At 36.9% G+C, this 23,296-nt stretch overlaps 2 protein-coding genes across 5 annotated transcripts; both read right to left on the reverse strand.

The window, feature by feature from the left end:
* Positions 1-235: 235 nt before the first annotated feature.
* On the reverse strand, positions 236-3,750 carry rln1 (relaxin 1). 2 transcript variants are annotated; one of them, XM_084746450.1, is made up of 3 exons: positions 3,688-3,750; positions 3,102-3,241; positions 236-1,292 (listed from the first exon to the last, which is right to left on the reverse strand). In XM_084746450.1, exons 2-3 carry the CDS (start codon positions 3,220-3,222, stop codon positions 979-981), a joined length of 435 nt encoding a protein of 144 aa, XP_084602576.1. In that variant the 5' UTR covers positions 3,223-3,241; positions 3,688-3,750; the 3' UTR covers positions 236-978. The 2 variants fall into 2 exon arrangements, with proteins under 2 accessions (XP_084602576.1, XP_084602575.1); XM_084746449.1 differs by lacking the exon at positions 3,688-3,750 and having other exon boundaries at positions 238-1,292; positions 3,102-3,529.
* On the reverse strand, positions 3,546-21,183 carry plgrkt (plasminogen receptor, C-terminal lysine transmembrane protein). Of its 3 annotated transcripts, none has more exons than XM_084746453.1 (5): positions 21,012-21,183; positions 20,506-20,599; positions 9,078-9,208; positions 6,826-6,935; positions 3,546-3,757 (listed from the first exon to the last, which is right to left on the reverse strand). In XM_084746453.1, the coding sequence occupies exons 2-5, from the start codon at positions 20,584-20,586 to the stop codon at positions 3,684-3,686; spliced, it is 396 nt and encodes a 131-aa protein (XP_084602579.1). In that variant the 5' UTR covers positions 20,587-20,599; positions 21,012-21,183; the 3' UTR covers positions 3,546-3,683. The 3 variants fall into 3 exon arrangements, with proteins under 3 accessions (XP_084602579.1, XP_084602577.1, XP_084602578.1); XM_084746451.1 differs by lacking the exon at positions 3,546-3,757 and adding an exon at positions 5,673-6,386 and having other exon boundaries at positions 21,012-21,172; XM_084746452.1 differs by lacking the exon at positions 3,546-3,757 and adding an exon at positions 5,673-6,386 and having other exon boundaries at positions 20,941-21,172.
* Between the last annotated feature and the right edge of the window lie 2,113 nt (positions 21,184-23,296).

The following is a 23,296-nucleotide window of genomic DNA, read 5'->3' on the forward strand; positions in this document are numbered from 1 at the left end:
ACTGTGTACTCTATAAGGTCAGTAAATGCACATCTCCATTCCTCCACCATGTAAAGTTGGACATGTTTGATTTCAATGTGTCTGAGAGAGCAGTTAACATGCAGCTATATTTTAATATATTTGTGTAGGTAGATGTAAATACTGAAAGATGGATATGTAGTATATTCCAGGTGTCCATATACTTTTCCTAAACTAAACATATTGTAGTAGCATCAATATGAATTTTGTCTTTTTTAATCTAAATGTGGCTTCAGTCAAACAGCTAATAGGTCTATGAGATACTTCATACACGATACTGTAAAATAATTTCTACATTTAGACCAAAAATGTTATTGTGGGGTTTTGTTTTGGGGGATTAAATGAATGTGTGTTTTAGCTGTGCCAGAAAGGGTTAAAAGAAAAAACAAAAGATCTTTTGCAGCAGTGTCCTCGGGGTGTTGACAGAAAATGTTTGAGGCAGGCGTAACGTTGTGAACAGAAGCCAGCAATAAGTTCACAGTAGCCTAAATGACATTAATGTGTGATATTGGCCTGTATGAACCCAGTTTAGTCTGACAGTCTGCAGGCGACAGAACATGGACGCTGCTTATTGCTACAAATCCTTTTACACATATAAACAACAACTGTGGTGTGAATATATGATACCGCTCAGTGTTTCATATTAACACAGTATTTAAAATTTATTGGTGGTGCTGAAAGGGTGATGTACAATACATAAGCTTTTATTTTAAACAAAATATCAGACAAGTGAGCAGAATAAAGAAAATATTATGACAGAGACTTGGAGTAATGTGATGAATCTTTGTAATCACTATGTTTTATATACTCTGTGGTAATAACATGAATTAGAATAGCTAACTAAAGCCTATTAAACAGCAGATGTGAACTCCTCCATGTTTTAACTCCTACATCTTTCCACAACTGTACACTGTCCATTACCGCCCATCACCCACCCTCTCTAATCCTCTCCTCCCTGCCTCAGCACAAGCGTCCAATATCGTTTTTGGTACAGCCCTGGTTGCAGCACTTCCCTGCCACGCCCAGAGAAAAGTTCCTCTTCCTCTTGCTTGGAATGGGCCAGTCAGCCGCCGTGGACGGCTGAGATGCCTCCTCCAGCGGGGACGGGTCACCCAGTGACTGCTGCTGCCCGTAAAGAGCCAGGAGGTCTGTCAGGGAGTAAGAGGAGGCCAGGCTGAGGGGAGACGAGTTATCTGTGAGCTCTGTGCCAGGTTGCCAGGTTTGCTGGTTGTCCTCTGTTGTAACGTCACTGAGGGAACCCCACTGGAAGGGATCTGGGGACAGAAAAGGATGCGCAAATAATAACCAGCAATGATTACTCTACGATGAATCAACTATTAAATTAATCATTCTCTCAATTCAGCTCCTCAAATGTGGATATTTTATGGTTTCTTTACTCCTCTGTAAACTGATCAACATTTTTCACATTTTATAGCCCAAACAACTGATCAAGGATTAACCAACACTGAAAAGAATCATTAGCTGCAGCCCTAAAGCTTACTGTGAATTATTTCTCAATCACACCTTTAGTCACAAAACAAAACAAAACAAAAAAAAAGCAGATCAGACTGTTAATAAAAGAATGATGGTAATGATTGGAGATACTGTAGTTAGTATTTTTCATTAGTTTTTATTTTCAGTTTAGTTTTTCTTGTTTAGAAATTAGTTTAAGCCCAAGTTTAAGTTTAAAAAAAAAAAGAAATTATAATAAAGGGGGTGTTTGTCAGTTTCAAGATTTAAATAGTTCAAAATAGGTATTTACACCTTGTGAAAGCTCAGTCATGTTGACATCCAAGTCTAAATAAACATTTGACCAAACTGACAAAGATTAAAACTAAAGAAATGTCCTCTATATTTTCTTTTCTTTTTAGTTTGATAGAGAAAGAGAAGAAAAAAGTTGATTCTTAGATGGATCAAGAGTTTTTCTCTCAAAGGTTATAAATCAGTTCAGAAAAGTCAATAGTCAAAAATTTAAAACTCACATTATGATCACAGCTGAACCAAATAAATGGTGAAACAGAACTGACAGAAACATGTGTGTCTGTGTTTATGTTCTAGAAGTAGCACATACTCACACTGTCAGAAAAAAATAAATCATGGATGGACTGGATCTGGATTCCTGGTTCAATAAAATGGGAACTTAAGCAACCGTGTAATCTTCATGCTTCTTTTGAGGAAGCTGAGTCACAAAATATGTCTGGTAATAATCAATCATCCAGCATAAACACAAGAGGAACAAAGTAACTTGTTAGATTTAAGGGAACTGCACAAAAAAAAAAAAAAAAAAAACAGAATCCAGAGATAGCTTTGCCCAAATATTTCAAGCTATGACTCATATGTGATAAAATCCACAATGGATACAATAACAGCAAAGTAACATGTCAAACATGACGTCAAGATATTGTCAAGATTGTGTATTTTCTCACCAAATATTACACATACAAATGATATATGGCAAGAAGGCATATTCAGATATTTTATTTAAGTGTGTGCAACAGATGTAGCACATTTAAATAAATAGATAAATACTGGCTTTGTATTTGACCTGTTATACAGATGTGCTCCAGATTCTTGCAAAAAATTCTAAAAATATCTTAAGATTCTGGGGAATTTTTTTAGAAACAAAATGACGAATCTGTTTAATTTAATTGCTTACAAGTTGGCTACTTGTTTCTAAAGCTTGGCAAGGATATCAGTATGATTTATTTTAGTATTACCTGTTATTTATCTTGACCGCTTGTTTCTGGAGTATTTTTCTAAATAATGGTGTATAATAAGCTTGTTGGAACTTATTTGTGCAGAACACAAAACTAACAAAAGTGAAAATTTTAAATGATAAATTATATACAGTTCCTAGCCTGTGCACCACATCTTTCTTCTTATTTAGCCTTGCTGAGAAATCAATCACCTCGGCTACATGAGAATATATTTAAATACGTTTCAAAGTCAAAAAAAAAAAAATAGATTTTATAATAATTCTTTTTTTTTCTTTTCTTCCATGTATGCCTATTTTTAGATACACACTTGTCCAATTAGTGCGCACAACCAAAGCAATTACTAAAAGAACAGTAATGATAACTCACCTAAGACGCCTTCTGTGGATCGCCTCCACCGGGAGCCGCCGCAGGTGAAAATGACCGCTCTGATGAACTCTCTGCCGCACAGCTTCACCCCGTAGTCCCTCGGCAGGATCAGTCTGCTCATCAGGTCAGCCTGCACACAGCTGCATATGCCACCGACGCACACCACAGCCACCGCAAAAGTCACTCTCCACAGCATTTCTTTTTTTTTTTTTCTTTTCACTTGTCCTGAACCTAACAGCTACACTGGGAGGTCACACTGAGCTCCACCTCAGGTCTGATCGCTGCTTCAAAACCTGCTGGTTTCCTGGCTGTTATAATTCTGCTGCAGCCTGTTGAAGTTGTAAAAGATGCTTCTGTTTGTCTGCCTTGTGTTGCACAGCAGACTTTGGTTCCCTCTTATTGTTCTCTCTGTAGTCCTAGTCCTAACTTATGCATTCAACCCCAACCCTCTCCCTTCCTCTCCCTCCCTCTCCTTCTCACACACACACGTCATTTAGATTGATGACAATGACGTACTTGGAGTTATTTCTTTATTGTAATGATATTAAGGGAATGTTTTCATGTGAAGTGTGAGTGTGCACATTACTCATACGCCCGTTGAAGTGATGATTTCGTGACCACAATACGAAGACTTGTATGACATCTTGTATACCTCACTAGGAAGAAATTAAGGAAAGAAATAAAAAACAGGTGGTTTGTTATTTATACCAGTCAGTAGTGGCTTTTAGAGCTTTGCGTCACAGCAGCAGCTCGTCACAAAAGACGACTGGAGAAGAGAAAGTGTTTGTGATATTTCTTTTTATTGGATTTATAAATATAGTTTCCATGATGTCAAAGATGAGTTAAAATGATGTGTGAATACATACTGCATAAACATCAGCACCTTGTAATGTTTTACATCAGTCGAATACTACTGCGATATTAAAAAATTAAAGTTACAAGTGCATCGGCGCTAACCATAGCTTTGGTATAAAGCTCCTTGGCGCTGAAATTTGACCTTGGCAAATGAACTCTTCTCTTACAAAAGTTTTACTGATACAGTTTGGAGGAATAAGTCGTCTTCTGTCAGGACAAATGTCCACAGTGTTGAGAATCTCTATGATTACGTTACATTAACATTTTGATCCCTTTCCATCTAAGAAAACTAATGTGCCCATTGTGAACCAAACTAGAGCTAAAAATATGTGAATATTGTATTTGTGTATGTCAAATGGAAACTAAATATACTGCACTAAGATTTTCATGTTGCTTTATGTTTGCCTGATGTGCAAGTAGGCAACTGTCTGAGTCTTTCTGCCGTCTAGTGGTAAAAAATGACTTAATGCAACTTTAAAAAAGAACATGATGAACATGTCGGGATGTAACATCTCAATACAGTACAGGTCTGTGATGATTACATGGTTAATTGTTTTATTTTACTTTATTTTTTAAAAGGTCCGCTACTGACTGCTGCATTGTTTTTGTTTTGCAGTTGTACACACATATTTCAAGCATGCAAGACAATTCATGCCAATTTACTGCACATGTTGCCTACTTTTATTTTATTAAAGAAGAAAAACAGATGCACTTTAAGTTAAATGGGAAAAAAATACATTTGTACAGACATAATACATACATTTTTTTCAAGTTGTCTTCTTTGTTTTTGTTTTAAAAAATGAATATTTAGTGTGAGATTATTGTACCTTGAGTTTTTGGTATTTTTGTCCCTATTAACAAGAATAACACAACTTGTTGACACACACGTCCCAATTCCATACTACATACTGAGTCTAAGCTGCTTTTTAGTGTGACAGAGCAGAAAAATGATAAAATAATGCAAACTAAATATGATCTTACAGGAAGCTATTGGCAGACTATGACAGAAACTGAGCATAATATTCATAAATATATTTTTCACCCATGTACAATCATTTGAAAATAAGAATAGTTGTGTTTTTGTTGGTTGGGTCATCCATGTTAGCCCAGAACAGACAAATCAAACACTTTAGATACAAACTTTCATGTTCTGAGCGAGTTTAAAGGCCACCATAGTTTCTCCTACACCAGGGGTTTTCAAACTGGGGTCCAGGGGATCAACAGGGATTCTTGAGTGGCTCCTAGGAGGTCCTCATCAAAAAGAGGAAGGATATTTTAACTTTTAGTTCATATTTTTGGAAGTCGGAACAATAGCAATCGAACCGGTTGCGGCTGAGTCTGGCTCCACTCAAGATTACTGCCTGTTAAAAGGACATTTCTTTCTCATCACTCTCGCTTTAGTGTTTGTTCTTGATGGGAACTATTGGGTCTGTAAATATTATTATAAAGAATATGGTCTAGACCTGCTCTATATGAACAGTGCCCTGAGATAACCCCTGAGATAACCCCTGCGATGATCTGACACGATATAAATATAACTGATTTGACTTGACACTAAATGTTACACGCCGGCCCTTTAAATGTGTTGTTGATTCACCCTATATAGGAAATGAAGCTGTGCTCAGCTGGACAATATAAATTAATAGTGGGCGGTGGTGAAACTGCGCCGATGAATCTCGGAAACAAAGAAGCGAGCATTAGACAAACATTTTGATGTGTTCTTGTGAAGTTTACTGTGCAGCAGCTTTTCAAACTTGCAGTTTGATTGACATCCAACATGTACCGCATCATTTCATATTTGTGTAAAATGGTAAAGTGTGTTGGTACTTTTATGTAGTAACCGATACAAAACAGACGATATTAGTAAGTAGTGCATACTATGTAGATTTGGTACGTAGTATGGATTTGGGACACAGCTATTGTCTCTGAATGAATGTACTTCATGTTATTATTCATGTTGTAGATTTATTTCATGATGTACTACAGTACTGACAGTGTACTACTAATAAATTTAAGTATTTTGACTGAAATTCTACATCCACCAATGTGCCTTATAAAGTTTATAACAGTGGTTCGGTGCTGAAAAGTGTTTGAAGACTGATAATAACAATTAAAACAAACACAACATCATTATTTTTAGAGTTTGACTTAATGTCCATGATATAAAATTAGTGCAAAGCATAGACTCGATAACGTCAAAAAGGCAGTTGGTGTTTGGCATTTTTTTCCATAATTAAACAAAAGCGGAGCGGATGAATGCATCACCTGGACGATTATGATTCTGTCTGAAATAACCAACACGTTATTTCTCCAGGAAGGAGCTGAGGCTGCTTCTCGCGCGGCGGGCCTTCTCTATGCTATCGAAACTCGGAGTTCCATGAGGCAAATCCAGACGGTCATGTTCAGACGTCATGATACTCTCAGCCTCCCCTAAAAGGACAATGGGAAACAAAATGAAGTTTAATATATGTTTATACCTTTTATTTTTACTTTAAATTTCATATGTGTGCATATGTGTACATATTGATACTCCCAAAAAAGACATGCACATTAAGTAGAGACATAAATTAAATTAATGGAAAACTTGTAAAACATTTAACTTTTGTAATACAGGCATTGTTGTTTCATAAAATTTTCATGAATGTGGATATCAGTGTAATATATCTCATTAATAATGTGGCTGAAAGAAAAGAAAAGGGTTGCTCTAAGTGTTGTCTTTGTGAAAAACGGCAAGGTGTTCATAGTTAGGATTTAAAAGTGTGGTTTCATTACAAAGATATTGTTTAAACTGAATGTTAAGAGTTCACGGGAAGCAAAATGATGACGCTTATTTTCCGTCTGGCATTGAAGGTTTGCTCATGTATCTTACCTCTCATACGATAAATCAGTGTCCCATAGGCGCTGTCCATCTGGTAGACAAAAATGAAGCTGAGAGGAACGACGGGAGCCAACAGGAATGGTTTCCTTCTTTTAATGGCACTGAAGAAAGAAAGATAAGAAAAGTTTAGTATTTTCCACCGTCAGTATGCAATAAAAGTTAAATAAAAGAAATTGGTGAGCTCATAGAGACTGTTCACATCTGGTATTAACAGGCGTCCTGGGAGATCCGAAGTGGACAGATATATGTACAGGTGTGAACGCACCCAAGACACATTGTTTATTTGCACACAGAGCGAGGAAATGAATCGGCTATGGTGTATTCTTAATTGTAAATTTATGCTTAATGTAACACATTTAGTTATTTTTTCCTTTTAAAAAACATCTTGTTGCTATGAAGAGCAGACAGTGTGCTGGGACACACACTTTCTCTCTGTGATCCTCAGTCAGCAATACCTTCCTTCATCATCTGTGACGTGAAAACATCAGATTTCTACATAGTCAGAAAAAGTAAAAGTGTGCGTTCTGCCCATATTTCAGGTATAATATCAAAGCGCACCACAGAGCGTCTCTACTGCCAGGCCAGTGACAGCACAGGTTATCAAACTACATAAGGCTTCAGTGTGGCACTTACCTAAAAAAAATAAATAAATAAATAAATAAAACAGCGGCGAATAGTCGAATCTTCATGTTGAACGGTCAAATGGACACCGGTGGCTATCAAACTGAGAAAATAGCTGTAGTGTTTATTTGCATACAGAGCAGGGAAATGAGATCTGATCACAAGTGGTCACTCGTCTGTAGAGAGGTTATAACACCAGGTGTGAACTCACAAACTCAGAGCTGTCCACCTGTGATCGGATCACCCAAAATGAATGTTAATACCAGGTGAAAACAGCCTCATATTTAGATTCAAGCCACAAAACTGTGTTGTAAAAAAAATAAATCAAGGAAAAAGTACAATGAATCATTCCATTACAGTTGTTTGGTAAGAAGCATCGGTCAATACTGAGTCCACTTTTTCAAAACCCTTCATACAGTCTGCATTAACAACATGTCAAAAACAAACTGTCAATCCCACCTCCAAAACGTAATTAAACCACCAAAACACTTTGTACATGTCTCCAAATAAACCAGTTTGACCAAAACACTGACAACAATTCTCACTCAGAAGGCAAACATTATCACTCACGGCACACTGACCTAAAAACAATAATAACAGGGAGAATACATATAAGATGAACTTTTACTGTTGAAGTTTGAATGATTTATTTCAACATAAATCAGTATTTCATTATAGAATAAGAATGAGATCTTATCACTTTATTGACTGTTCTCAAGTATACTTAGAAAGAGGGAATGAGAAACACAGTTTGCTTCGATATCCTTTACTTTATTTTTTCTATATCATTTAATATAGTAACTTGCTTGTTAAAACATGCTTTCCTGAAATTCCAGGGCTGCAAAAATACTGTAATTACAAAAAAATACATCAACAACATGTATCTAATCACTCACATTGTGCAGTACTGTGAGGCTTCCAGTCACCCCTCTCCCCTGGATGTGGCCACAATTAGGCTTTCAGCAGAAACTGCAATCAGCTGTGTTTGTAAGTATTATTTTTTAATTTAATTGTAAGTATTCTACTGAGATTTTCTAGACATTTGAGTATTACTACTGTAGAAATACACAAAATTTGACCTAACAGTTTTGGAAAAGGTGCATTAGCAATTGAAAAATGCTGCAATTAGTAAAGTGTTCAGGAGGTGGTGAGGTATGAATAAGATATAAGTAATAAGTAATTTCATGCATGTTGTGTGAAAGCAATGAAAAATGACTCACAGTTTGATCTGTTTTGCTGACTGTGTTAAGAGTTTTGACAATGTGATTCCAGTTTTGACCAATGCATGTTAGCAATTGAAAAAAAAAGGTAAATATATCATGTTGCTGTAGTGCCACCTACAGGTGACTTGTGATTTTCAGCAAGACTGTAACTATTATAAGATTACACTGTTTAACTTGACACCGCCACTCTAACACTTACAAAACATCACAGAGATGCATCAGTAAAGGCCACTGGACTAATACTGAACCTGTGAAGACTCAGTTCAGTGAGAATCACAGTTTACAAGCTGATACTAGTTCCCTCAATGTGCAGTGATATTGTGTGTGTTCACACACATCATCTCTGGGTGAATCTCATGCTGAAAAAAAAAAACACCTCTGATCTGACCCCAGACTCACCCTGCAGTGAGCCCCACAGTAGCCACTGCAAAAAATGTGCCGAAGTATTTTAGAAACTCTCTGGACCAGGCAATCTGCATGGCCATCTGTCTCTCTCTCATCTGGTTCTGCATCAGGATCTGACGCTCCATCTACACACACACACACACACACACACACACACACACACACACACACACACACACACACACACACACACACACACACACACACACACAGGAGAAAAGAAATGAAAACATGTATAACATCAGATACATTTAAACAAATGTTTAAAAATATTGAATGGATATGTGATGAATGATGTGAGAGGGAAAGTGGCATATTAAGACAGAGGACAGGATGTGTTGGCTGATTTTGATTGTTTGTTCTATTCTGATTATTTGTTCTTGCTTTGTTCGAATGTTTTACTTTTGGTTGATGTGACTGAGTTGTGTCTGGTGAATACTGGGGCAAAATTATTTATATATTGGGTTTATTGTGAGTTTACTGTACATTTTCTATTAATTTTGTTGATTATTCTTTTGAATGACTGTAAACAGGAAAAAAGTTACAAATAAACCATCTTCATTTAAATCACACCACACTCAATACGAAATTGTGACAAACTCAACTAATTAAAAAATATTTGGGGGTACTATAAAATTATAAAATTATAAAAAGCATCAACTGATACACTGCCTGTATGTGTACCGTAGTTGTGAAATTTCTTCGTTTTTCTAAATTTCAGGCGCACGGGTGCAACCAATTAAAATGTTTAGTCATATTTAACAGATTTTTGGCAGCATGTGCTCTAATATGTTTAGAAACAATATCTTCATTATATAGTTTGTCCACCAGAGAGCACCGAGAAGTTTAGTTTTAAATTGAACTGTCCCACTCAGTATTTATCTGGGTCACAATTAGACTAATTCAACTTAACATGACATAACATAACATGTTTGTTTATGTTATGTGTTTATGTGAAAAAATGAATATCAGTCAGGTTTTTGGTCTCAAAAATGTGTCTGAGTTCTCACAATTCTCACAATTTGCAATGTGCAATACGGTAAACATGTACAATACAGAGGTCTGGAGAAGCTGCAAAGTATTTAAAAAAAAAATCGAAGCAATACTAAAAAAGAGAAATATTCAGACCGTACAATCTGCTCACAATTTATGCAATTAAAGTGACACCAAGAAGAAAAAAAGGGATCAGCTCAGCTGGATATGGAAGCAGTGAGACAGACAGACAGACAGTCAGAGGGACAAAAAAGGTCATAAGAACGAGAGACAGCCAGTCCAGCCTTTGAGACACCGTGTCCATGCTGATGAAGCTCAGTCAGATGAATCTTTTGTCCGCTGCTTCCTGTTTGACACTCACTCACACATCTACACACAGAAACACGGGCTTCCTGCATAACAATTGCTACTGAGATGGCTGAGTGACATTCTCATTCAAAAAGCCTTTATTCACAAAAAGTGAATGTGTCAAAGATGAGCTTTTATTTCCACTTAACGTGAGAGTGGCACCAACTCACTGATGATGCAAAGGTTAAAATAAGTGACCACTGTGCCATTCAAGTGAGTCGATGACGTGAAGTGGATGACATAAATTACAACATGTCCAAGAAGCAACGTTTTGATTTCTGACTTTCTGCCCATATTCATGAACAACACTGTATATCACAGATAATGGCTGAACATAAGCTAAAGTGAATGAAATTAAATAGGAGGGGCTTGTTACACAGAGACTCTTGAAGTCTGCATATAAAAAAGTTTTTCAAATACTGTCTTAATCTGCCAATGAGTGAACTTAAAAACACCTCTAAATATACCACAATTCTACAAGGCCTTTTACAGCAAACAACAACTGAATGTGCACTTCATGCACTTTGCATGCCCACATTAAAGGTTTTGCCGTACTGCTGTACACATCTACACTTGTGTAAACAGGTTCATTGGTAACAGGTGACAGTATCATCCTTGAAAGGCTAAGTGGTTCACAAGTTATATAGTCAAACAGTTTAAGAAAAACATTTCTCAACACAAAACTGCAAGGATTTCATCATCTACAATCTATAATATCATTAAAAGATTCAGAGAATCCAGAAAAATCCCTGCACATACAGGCCCCAACACAAAAACTGCATTAAAATCCATAATAATTGTATAAAGGATACAACATCACCTAGAAACACTTTGGAAAATCATTTTCAGTAAACACAGTTTGACGCTGCATCTACAAATGCAAGTTAAGGCTTTACCATGCAAAGAAAAATCCAGAGACCAACATCATCCAGAAACACTGCAGACTTTTCTGGGACCCGAGCTCATCTGAGATGAACTGAGGCACAGTGGAAAAGTGTGCTGTGGTTTGACGAGTCCACATTTCATTTTCATTTCATTGGACATCATGTCCTCTGGGCTAAAGAGGAAAAGGACCGTCCAGATTGTTACCAGCACTAACTTCAAAAGCAGCATCTGTAATGGTATGGGGGCGTGTTAATGCCCACGTCACGGCTAACTGTCACATCTGTGAAGGCATTATTGATGCTGACAGGGACATACAGGTTTTGCAGCAACATATGCTGCCATCCAGACAATGTCTTTTTTGGAGACATTCCTGCTCATCTCGACAAGACAACGCCAAGACACGTTCTGCATGTGTTACCACAGCGTTGTAGTATAAGAGTTGAGATACTAAACTGGCCTGCCTGCTGTCCAGACCTGTCTCACACTGAAAATGTGTGGAGCATTTTGAAGCGTAAAATATGAAAACAGAATTCTCGGACTGTTGAGCGCCTTAAGTCGTAAGTCAAGCATGAACGGGAAAGAATTTCACTTTCAGAAAGACGCTCCACCAACATTAACATGACCTCCACATACAGTATGCTGTCTTGAACTGAAACAAGATTTCAAACTGAAGCAGGTGTTGATCACTTGTGGCCCCCAGTGGACGGTTAAGAAGAGTGAGTGATCAGCTGTCAATGGGCATACAAAACAGAAAAAAATAAAAATAAAAAATAGAATTACTTCCTTGCAGGTATCTGCCTCCACCAACCAGTCAAGTTACATTTTATGTCCTTGTCTGTCCAGAGTCATGTAATATATGTAGTGAAGACTTTGAAGGAGTTAATCTTACCAATATACTGACCTGTAAGGAATTTATTAAAAGGCATAAAGTGTATTTTTGGCAAATGGAAGTTTTCACTATAAATGTATGATTCCAGTGAACTTCCATTGAGAAACATGCTGTCTTCAATTAGAGACAAGGAATGAAAAAGAGCTGCAGCTCATCATTCTGAAGAAATTCCCGCGAGGCGTTCTTGAGATATGTTCATGTAAAAAAAAAAGCATTAATGTTGAACATTGATCATGTTCGATTTGGTCTGCTGTTGAAACTTGAGCCAGTCAGTGTCCTTGCAAGAAACTGGGCAAAACATCTACATTAGGACTGAATGAGTTTATTTACTAATCTTTTATTAGGGAGTCAGCATAATTTTGACCACACACTCAGCATTACATGTGTTTCATTTGTCTGGCAAAATAAATAAGGACAAGAACGATCAGTCAACTGTCCCTCAGGACCTGATAATGGACAGGAAAACTGTCTCCAATCTTCAGCTGTTCATTGACAGTTATATTGCTGATAATTGTCATATTTCTAAATTGTTTGTGCCGTTGTTCTCACATTTTGTAGCTGCCTCTCATGTTTATCCAGTTCTTCTTCTCTTCTGCAGAATCAGTATGTCAGTATGTCTTCCAAGTAAAAAAAAAAAACCTAATAAATACAATAGAAATGCTCTTAAATTGTGCTATAAAAAGTTTTGCGTACAACATATCATCATATCACCAGAAAAAATTGTAATCAAATACCTTTTGTGACACACACGTTCTCCTGTTGTGACGATGTGAAGAACCAAGTGGGGTGATTTGATGACTTAAGTGCTTGACTACTAATAAACGTCAGTAGTAGAGGAGAAGGAAAAGTGCAAAGTTAAGAAGCTCAGGAGGGTTAAGCTGTAATCACCGGGCTGAGCCGTCATTGGCGGGTAGAAGTACAGTAAAAGGCACTTGTAATAATGAAGCACAATCAACCCTTAAATCCAATCTAATACGTTTTTTAGGCATGCTGTTAGACTGATTGTGGTTCAATCAGCATTTGAGCATTAGAGCCATATTTTCTTTTCATGAAACTGGATACTGAGCTGACTGGGATGTAGGGTGAAGCACCTGCATCCTTCTGCTAGCCTACTGCTCATCATTGGTCAACTGAGCTGAGAATTTTAAATTATTTCACTAAATATGTTTATATTCACTGTGCTGTAGATAAATTCTCTGGTGGAAAAGCCTGAGTTAAAGAGATAGTAAGATTTTTTTCAAGTGGGTTGTATAAGGTATCCATAATCGGGGAGTGTAGGAAGCTAAGCAATAAACTGCTGTGAACGGTAACAGCAGCAAATGTATTTTAGTCACTTAAAATCTACATCAGTTTAAGTGCACCCTATACGTATAATATTTTCACCTCTTTACTGCTACTTTTTTTTAGGTCAGTCTTTCTTAGATGGCTAAAATACATTTTGTTGCTGACCTATGCTTTTATGTTCTCATCATGTGATCATGCTGCTCATTTCCACCCTGTACATTAAGTGACTGGCTGTAATTCAACACCCTCATTTCACAAAGAAGCAGAGTTCCAGTTAACTCTTCAGGAGACATGTTCGGTTACATTACTTACTTTCTTTTATACCATATTTCCTGTAGGTGACTGTAATAGAGTTTTTTCTTTTGCTTGGTAACCTGTAATTTTGCCCATGATCAATCATGGACTGGTTTTAGAGCTGAAGCAATCAGCTGATTGATCAGTTGTAAGTGAGTAAACTGAATATCTTTGGACTTTGGATTGTTGGCTTGACAAAACAAACAAATTAAAGAAGTCACTAAATTTGTGATTGACACTATTTACTATTTTCTGACATTATATAGACAAAATCAACAAAATAATTGTCTCCTTAATCAGTAAATGAAAATAGGAATTTGTTTCAGCCATCTTTTATTTATCTAGTCTCTTTAATATAAAATATGTTGCCATATAGGTTTAAAAAAAATAGCTTTAAACACATTTAAGGTGAAAACATTAAAGGAAAACCATCTATATACACCACCCAATCATAAATTGGGTGCACAGGCCTAAAATTCTGTACACACATGGGAAGTTTCTATGTACATTTCGCTGTGAAACTTAACCGGCTTTGGAATCCCTTACTGTAACCAAGCTGACTACATCTGCTACCCTCTCCAGGAAGTAGGAAGCTATAAACTTTTTAAAGCCTCAGGGAAACTGTTTCACACTGAAGACAGACTCTGGGTGGAGCAGTGTTTCAAAGTCACGGAAATCACAGGAACGGCTTCTGTAATCTAATCAACAGCATTTGTTCGCTAATTGCAGGATTTGTTGAGCTAAATTAGTGAACAATAGTGAACTCAAGTATACCTAATTAAAACTAGACAAAGTTGAAATTGAAACCAAATGCAGTAGGTGTTTTTCATGAGTCAAGAATTTAATTATGTTTTGATTAGACCCCTTTCTAAGGACAGCAAGGGGGAATTACCCATCCATTCACAGAATGGTCCTCAGGAGTGAGAAATGTGTAATGAGACGTTTTCTTGTGACATATTGAAAGAGACGTCACCTCTCGAGGAGCAATTCCTTCTCTCATCTCGGTCATAAAACAGGAAGTACTTTGACTGGATTTAATAAAAACTGGAAATCTAAAAACTACCTGATTCTTGTCAATGATAATTATTTTATCCCGTGAGTCACCTGCTTGTAAGTGTGTGTGTGTGTGTGTGTGTGTGTGTGTGTGTGTGTGTGTGTGTGTGTGTGTGTGTGTATGTGTGTGTGTGTGTGTGTGTGTGTGTGTGTGTGTGTGTGTGTGTATGTGTTTAAAAAAATGTCTAATTGGAATTGTCTTTGTGACGGTGTAATCTGAATATGGGCCTAATCAGTATAAGCCAACACCTGATGACTGGCAGTTTCCCAGTTGGTTGAGTGGCACTGGTCTCACTGGTCTCACGAAAAGTCTGTTTGAATGATGCATTCAAGTACAATTCTGCAGAAAGGACCTTCCTTGTCAGAAATAAGCTTGTGAATGCATTGAATTTATTAGGGCTGCAACGGACAATTATTGATAATCTGCCAATTATTTTTTAAATCAATCCAATAATTCTTTAGTCTATGTACACTACACGCATGATAGTATTCTTAATTAATTGTTTAAGCAGTTGGGGCAAATCACCATCCGACAGGACTATGTTGCTTTTTCACTGTGGTAAGAAAGAATCCATCCAGACACAGTCCTAGCTGGAACCACAACATGTGTGCCATTTCTTCACCATATTTACTGAAAAAAATACTGAAACAATGAACCACTTATCATAAATTTCCTGTTAATAGACTAATAGATAAATTGACTAATTATTTTAGCTCTAGCTGTTATATTGGCTATATTGATTGTATGCTGTTCAAAAGGACACAGATGCTAATTAGCTAAAAGCTAAACATGTTGTTGTAATTTTTACATAATCTGTTGTAATCTGTACATAAAAAGAAGGGCTGCGACTAACAACTATTTTCATCAGTTGGTCTATAAAATGTTGAAAAATGGTGAAAAATGTCAGTGGTCCCCAGAGACCAAGATAATGTCCTCAAATATCTTGTTGTACCCACAACCCAAAGATATTCAGTTTTAATGTCATAGAGGAATAAAGAAAACAGAAATATTCACAATGTGCTGGTATCAGAGAATTTTCACTACTTTATATTAATCCTCAAACCTATTAATCAGTTAACAAAATAGCTGACAATCAATTAATCGTGGCAGCTCTAATAAACAGTAAACAAAACAAAAATAAATGGATCAGTTACAAATTAATCTATAAAGTGAGAAAGAATTAGTTTAGCTTATTATAAACTGAAAAGGTAGACTACAGTATTTGACCTCCACCCTCCACAACATCATCAGCATCATCATCATCAGCATCATCAGCACTGACACAGCTGACATGAAACTGAGTTTCAAATATGTGGGAATCCTCATGGACATTTAACTCAGCATTGATGAACACTCCAATCATAAACACCAATCATAAACTCTGCCAGCAGAAGCTCTCCACCATCCGGAAACTCGACGCCCTCTCTGTTGCACCCCACCTACTGCTGCCCTTGTATCAAAGCATCTTAACAGCCAGTCCTTGTCTATTGCTCCAGCTGCTACTTCACCACACTCACAGTCACCAACAGGAACAAACTCATCAAGACCATAAACACACGCGCAGCCACTAAATCTACTTCCAACCTCACAGATGTGAACACAAATGCTGTTCGCATCCAAGCACAGATCTTGGACGTGTGGAGAAAAGCTTGCTCTGCCAGACAATTTGTGCCTTCTGTCAACACGACTGGAAATTGGGTATCATTTGAAAATTTCCAATACGAGTGCAGATAAAAGTTTTGGTACCAATACCACAATTATATATAAACATATTTCTCTATAAAACCCTTTTTATTAATTTAAAGCACCCACAACTGAGTGGCATCTAGCTGTGAGTGTGCAGATTGCAAACATATTGCCTCACCCTCCATTCCAAGTTTGTAGGAGAATCTCCTCCTACAGTAGCTAAGAAAGTCATGGAAAACACGATAGGGCCCCTTTGAGGGCCAGTGTTTGGTTTGTCTGCTCAGGACTGCTTTAGAAACATAGCTGCTTCCATAGAAAAGAACCTGCACGCTCTGCAGATATAAACAGCTCAATCTAAAGTAACAAAAACACAACTATTTTTATTTTCAGGTGATTATAAGCCAATAAAAACATACTTATGGATATTATATTCCATTCCTGCCATATTCTGCCCATAAATCACTGTAAATATTACACACTGGACCTTTAACAGAAGAAGACAAAATTCTTAAAAGTTAGATATTAGACAAAACAAGGTTGTCAAGAGTATCAATACTTCAGTACTTTTTCAATACCACATGTTTATCTGTTAATTTTAGTATCTGAAAGTAAAAAAATATTTTAAAGAAATTATTTAAGTGCTCATTCAAGACCTCACTTAAAATGTATCCTAATTTGTGTGACAAGGACTTTTTTCTTTTGGCCGTGGTATCAAAAGAGGTATTGAGTGCTTTTTAATAATAATAATAATGTATCAAAGTTTAAAAGTCTGCTATCATGATAAATCTAAAACAAAGGCAACCCGTCTACAATTAGCCAAATACATTTTTATTCAATTAAATTTAACCAGGAACTATCGGATAAAAGAATAAGTAAACAATATTATAAATCCAGTTGTCAGCTTTCTGCACTGGATGGTTTTAGTTACTTGTTGTAATGGACATATTTGGGCGGCTGTGGCTCGTGAGGTAGAGCAGGTTGTCCACTAATCATAGGGTGGGAGGTTCAGTGCACTGATGTGTGTGTAAATTAGTAGCAAAACCCTTATTAAGTGCTTTGAATAAAAGCTCTATATAAATGTAGCCAAATACACGTCGGTTGGTAAAAGATAAGTATTGAGGTTTGAGACCCAATCTAAACAATGACTCAAAAATAGGACTTTATATTTCTCATGTGCCAACAAGTCTAAACATTTCTAGGTTGTGAAATGTTAATTATCGATATCATTGTTCCTTAGAATTTTTTATATTCATGGTCTATTTTCTTGTGATGATTATGAGTCATGTCTGATAAACTGAGGTACTCATGAAAATGACAAAGCAACATAGCGCATGGTTGCCTTTACCTAGAAGTAGACATCATCATGTTTCTGCCATAGGAGCATCACAAGGGAGACAGATTTAGAGGCAAGCTTGGACTAGCAGTGGATGATTACACAATGACTGTGAGACAGTGACTGGAAAAGGCAGCGAAGAAAAAGTGAAAGAAAGAAATGAGCCACGATGAGCCCGCTCTGAAGGTGACAAAGTGAGAGCAGAGCTGAAACGTAAGTGGGAAATTCACTGGCATTTTCTCAAGGCTTCAAGCAAATACAGAGCGGGACATTACTTGGAAAACTGAACATCACGGTCTACTGTGCATTCTGAGAGAAGGGAGGGAAGCAAACAAGACAGAAAGAGAGAGACAGAGCAACCCACAACATGGACACACTTAGTATAAGAGCCATGAATGAATTTACAGAGGTATATTTTTTGTAGTAAATTCAAAGAATGAATGTAATGGTTTCCATATTGGTGTTAGCGCTGTGCTGTGTCAAAAAACAACAACAGTAAATCAGAACAAATCAAAAACCTAGTGGGGAGGCCTTTATTCACCTACTTTACACACAAACCCACTCAAGCTCAGTGGCTGCGAATCAAAAGCACAACCCTACTATTAGCAACCAAGACCCGTTGTTAAATATAGAGCGAACAAAAACATCATTTGCGTCATTTATCCTCAGGACATGTGTCACATGAACGCACCCATATCCGCTGAATTTTCAAGTAATGTTTAGGACGGACCCCGTGGCTTGAACACAATGCTCCGTGACTTTGAGTCCACAGGGCAAGAGCAGGGAAAGGGTCAATTATCTCTGAGTGATGTGACTTGAAAACACTGGCAAGCAATCATCTTTGACACCTTAATGCCGGGGGAGGCAACAGCTGCTCATTCACAGATATTCTGAAATTGCTAGGGTCTATCTCACTTATTAAATTTGCTGATGTATAAAAACAATTTCATTGTTGAAGACGAAAAGGCAGTAAAATTATTCCCTGTATCAGACAGTAACATAATATTTGACCATCAGAGACCCTGAGGACCCTGCATATGTTTTGTTCAGCCAAGATCTTAAAGGATAAATTAATCCAAATTCAAATATAAGCTATTGTCACATATGCTTTTTTAATAATTTTAAGCAGACAGAGGGATACTTGTAAACTTTGAATAATTTGTATTCAAACCTAATTCTGAGTGTAAATAATAAATATAAAACTACCTGTAAAAAGTCAATGAAACAATGGAGATCTACGACAGCAATGCTTGAACATGAACCTAATATTTACCTGTGAGTCATCATCACCAGCCAAATAAGGGCACTCTGAAACCCAATTGGCAAACCTTAACTATCACTGAATAATACTGGTCATCTTCTTCCACACTTACAGCAGAGAGAGCAGGGGAAAATTACAAAGCAGAAAATACAACAAACCTTTTGGGCGTAAGCCGGATAATTTCATTGGTGTTATGACAGTCACACATCCCACCTGCTGCTCAGCAGCTTGCAGGCATGAATAAATCACAACAAATTGGCTTCAAAAAGGCGAAGAAAAAAAATCTTTTGTTGAAATGAAAAAAAACAAACAAAAAAATAATGAGTGCAATAAAATCTGTGGTCTCTAAATGAAAATGCTGAGATTCAAAATGCAGCTTTTATCCCCACCTTCGACACTGTGTGAGAAAGAAAGAACGCCAGGCTGATAAGTATAGTATATTGAAAGGTCAAATCAATGCGATGGTGGCTACAGTCTTTTGTCTTCTGGACCAAACTACTGAAACTCTGATGCATGTGGGCTGGGATCACAAATACAGCTGATGGATTACACTGGAGGATTACAATTTAGGGCCAGACAAATATACTGGTTGGTGGTTATTAGACTATATCGGTATATGCTGCCTGATATGTGCTGATATGAAACTTTTTTATTTTATTTTTTTAAGCTCTTTTAAGGAACATAAACACATAATTTTATTTTCTAGTTTATAAGGCAGCATTTATGTACATTTGATTTGTAGTTCATATAGTATATACACTCACCAGTGTACATACACTGATACAATCTGACCTGTCAATGGAAAAAACAAGCAGTTTTAGTGAATGTAACTTGTGCACAGTTACCCATTAGGATTAGATTGTAACTTATTTATCATTCTTCTGACTGCAGTGCTCTCCCTCAATACTGGATTGATTTCAAAAACTGTTGTCTCCATTAGTCACTTTGACACAAAAATGTGTCCAGGTTGAAAAATACAGAAGTTGGCCTTCAAGGTCCTCATTGTGTCAGCTGATATCGTGCCTTATTTCTGTAGTGCACATTCTCATATTTCTAATGAAAAATACAATATATCAAACTGCCACACAATGAACCTTGAGCTTTGGGAGCTTTTGGGGGCAGTTGCCTGCTTTGCCCAGCCTTGACTAGTATAACATGTTTTGGCCTACCTGCCAGTAGTATTTAATCAGCTGGCAGATGCTTCTGTCCAAAGCAATATATAAATGAAGTTCAGTGCAGTAGATGAAGGACAAGCCTTCAGGCATTTGTCTTACAACAGTCAACTCCGTTTTCTACCTGACAGGGGTACCACAAGGTTTCATCAGGTAAGGCATGCTGCATATTTCTCCTGCACACTGTTGTTAACACAATGTGAGTGGGTGCACCTTCACTCACCTGCAGCCGTGAATTGTGGAGCATGAATTCTTGCTGCTTTTTAAGGTTTGCATCCATGGATTTAGACAGTAAAAACCCCATGGTGGCGTTGTTACTGTCGATAGAAAGATACAAATATTCAACATTATCCTGCGGTCTGACGTCATAACACTTACAGGCTCGAATACCCAGTGTATACTGATTATCCAGTGTAGAGGCTGCGTGCAGCTATAGATCAGAATGAAAAACTTTTATAACTTCAACGTGTCATGGCACTGCCAGTGTTTCACTGTACTGTCGCTGACTCCAAGTTCATCTAAATGTTGGTCTACTGTTAGTCTAATAACTTACTGCTAATATCACCTAACGTACACAGTTTGCTATCGCTAGGTCATAGCAGTACTAGCCGTGCTTTTTGGGCTTTCTGTGCTGATATTACTATATAAATAGCTTCACCTGATATGCTTCGGTTTTTTATCTTTCAGCGGCACTACATTGGCTGACTTAAAATGAAAGCTTTTACATACCTACTATACTTTCAGGACGGTAAGCTAACTGAAATAGTGATACTGGTCACAAAAGCAGGACTAACGAGGTTTCAAGGGCATGTCTCTATCAAAACAAACGTGTGTGTGTGCACCGCCTAAAAGCCAGCTAACTTCCTCTCTGTGCTTCTGTCAGCGCTGTAGCATGTGAGCATGTGTCATCGGCGCGGTCGTGTCTAGACGGGAACCTTGTATTTGCGACACACTCGCGAGATATGTACGTGTTGTCTTTTCAGCGTGGACGTTTTACAACCTGTTTAGTTTTTATTATGTGACAACGCTGTAGTTAATATCTGCTTAGGTTTATGGACAAAACACTCTGTTAAGGTTAGGGGAAAATCATGGGTTAAACTCTCCAACTCTCGCGAGATCTTTCCCGGTCCTTGGGTTCTCATCTAGACACCATCCCGTCATTGGAAATAAATAAAGACTCTACTTCCAGTAAAATTTTCAAAATAAAACAAAAAGCTTTCCCAGAAAAGAAGGGTACTCTACAAATGTGAAAACTAATTTAATAAGAACACTATAATAATAGTGTACAACCAAAGTAAGTCATCATAAACTAATTTAAAAGTATTATCATAGTGGTTTTTAATCAGGGACAAATCACATCTTTCTAAGGAGGTCACTCATTTATTGTGTTCTGAGTAAGTGAAAATCTGGGTTTGAGAAATACAGTTTCAGTTTACACTATTAAAAAGATTTTGTGCTTGTCCCTGACAGTGTGCAGTCTATGATCCCTGGCTGGCTGCAGTCAGCTGAGAAATGACTCCATCTGCTGGTGATTGTGGGTAAAATATAGACCCATGCCATTGTTATAATACTGTAGTAATAATAACATTACAGGCAGTTGTTTGTCTTTAAATTCAAATTTATAGATCTCAAAATTAGAAGGGGTTTATAAGGAATCCATCTGAGTTATGCAGAATTTAAATTTTGAATTACAACCAACCCCAGGGTTGTGTAAAGTTCTGACCAAAGGGTCACAAATAATGAAAAGAAAAGAATAGAGAAAAGAAAAGAAAAGAAAACTTCAAGCTTCAGAATTAAGAAGTAATGAAAATGTTTTCGAACTGACTTAAAACTAAGTGAGTCACAGCATATCTATGCATCGATTTTACAACGTACTTTAACTTTATCACACAAAAGTATATTTGGAATTTAAGGACATTTGATGACCTGAAAACTAGTCGAAAATCACATAATGTTTTATAGGCCTATATAAAAATATTTCAAGTAACTTCAGACACACAAAAGTGTAGTGGACTATTAAGTGTAATATTTATCTATGCTGTAGCAGAGAGTACAGTTTAAAGCCTATAAAACTTTATGTAAATGTTGTGATCTGGAACAGTAAGTGGGTAGATAATGGATGAGTGGATGGACTTTGCAAATATTAACTGTTTCATAGGCCTATATATTTTGCAAAGTAACTTCAGATATACATAAAAGTGAAGCAGACTGTAAAGTATAATATTTATCTATACTGTAGCAGAGAGTACAACTCAAAGCTGTATTAAACTTAAAAACTATTATGGATGGGTGGACTTTGCACATATTAACTGGGGCTTAACTACAAATAAATCTGCAAGAAAGTAAGCATCTGAAGCTGCTTTTTGTTGACTTGACTGATCAAGTGAAAATGTTCATGCTGAAGTGAACCTCATCAAGCCAAGCTATCCTTTTTCATCAAAGCATTACTATAGCATTTGAGAAGCCTTGCCAACTTTCACCTTCATGGAGAGAAAACACCTGATTTTCCATGCTACAAATATCTCTTTAAGAAATTCAAGGAAAATAAAAACATATTTTCCTAAATCTTTGTATGACCTCAAAAGGCATGCTGACAACATGTATGTCCTAAAGGCAAACAGTGTGTTAAGTGTGTTTGCACGAGATCCATTTGACAAACCTTTCTGCAATGACAGACATTTGATATATTTTACCTTTGAGTAACATGGGTAGTGAAGTCCATAACAATTTTAAAATTTTCAAGGGGTTTCCAAAAGATATGGTGGAAATTAAGCATTGCTTACAAATCTGGTAACAATAAACTACCTAGTGATAATAACATTGATAAGATCAGACATGAACCACTATCTTGTTTCTATATCACAAAAAAATAAAACTGTGTCTGAACACATACAACATGTCAGAGCCCATTAGGTGAACTGATGGAAAGTCCACAAAGATTTGCTGCCAACACCAGACAAAACTGAGTTGATTGGATCGCCTACCTGTCCACCTCTTGTACATGGGAATTCCAC

Source organism: Lutjanus erythropterus, chromosome 20 (genome assembly GCF_056507025.1).
Source record: "Lutjanus erythropterus isolate fLutEry1 chromosome 20, fLutEry1.hap2, whole genome shotgun sequence".
Lineage (NCBI taxonomy): Eukaryota > Metazoa > Chordata > Actinopteri > Lutjaniformes > Lutjanidae > Lutjanus > Lutjanus erythropterus.

What these genes read in the sequence shown, in the direction of transcription:
- rln1 (XM_084746449.1), bottom strand. Translation starts at nt 3,297, where the DNA reads ATGCTGTGGAGAGTGACTTTTGCGGTGGCTGTGGTGTGCGTCGGTGGC. An exon ending in ATCCACAGAAGGCGTCTTAG is followed by an intron (nt 1,293 to 3,101) that starts GTGAGTTATCAT and finishes TTCTGTCCCCAG; the next exon opens with ATCCCTTCCAGTGGGGTTCC.
- plgrkt (XM_084746451.1), bottom strand. Translation starts at nt 20,586, where the DNA reads ATGGGGTTTTTACTGTCTAAATCCATGGATGCAAACCTTAAAAAGCAG. An exon ending in ACTGTGGGGCTCACTGCAGG is followed by an intron (nt 6,936 to 9,077) that starts GTGAGTCTGGGG and finishes TTCTTTCTTCAG; the next exon opens with TGCCATTAAAAGAAGGAAAC. An exon ending in ACTGATTTATCGTATGAGAG is followed by an intron (nt 6,387 to 6,825) that starts GTAAGATACATG and finishes TTGTCCTTTTAG; the next exon opens with GGGAGGCTGAGAGTATCATG.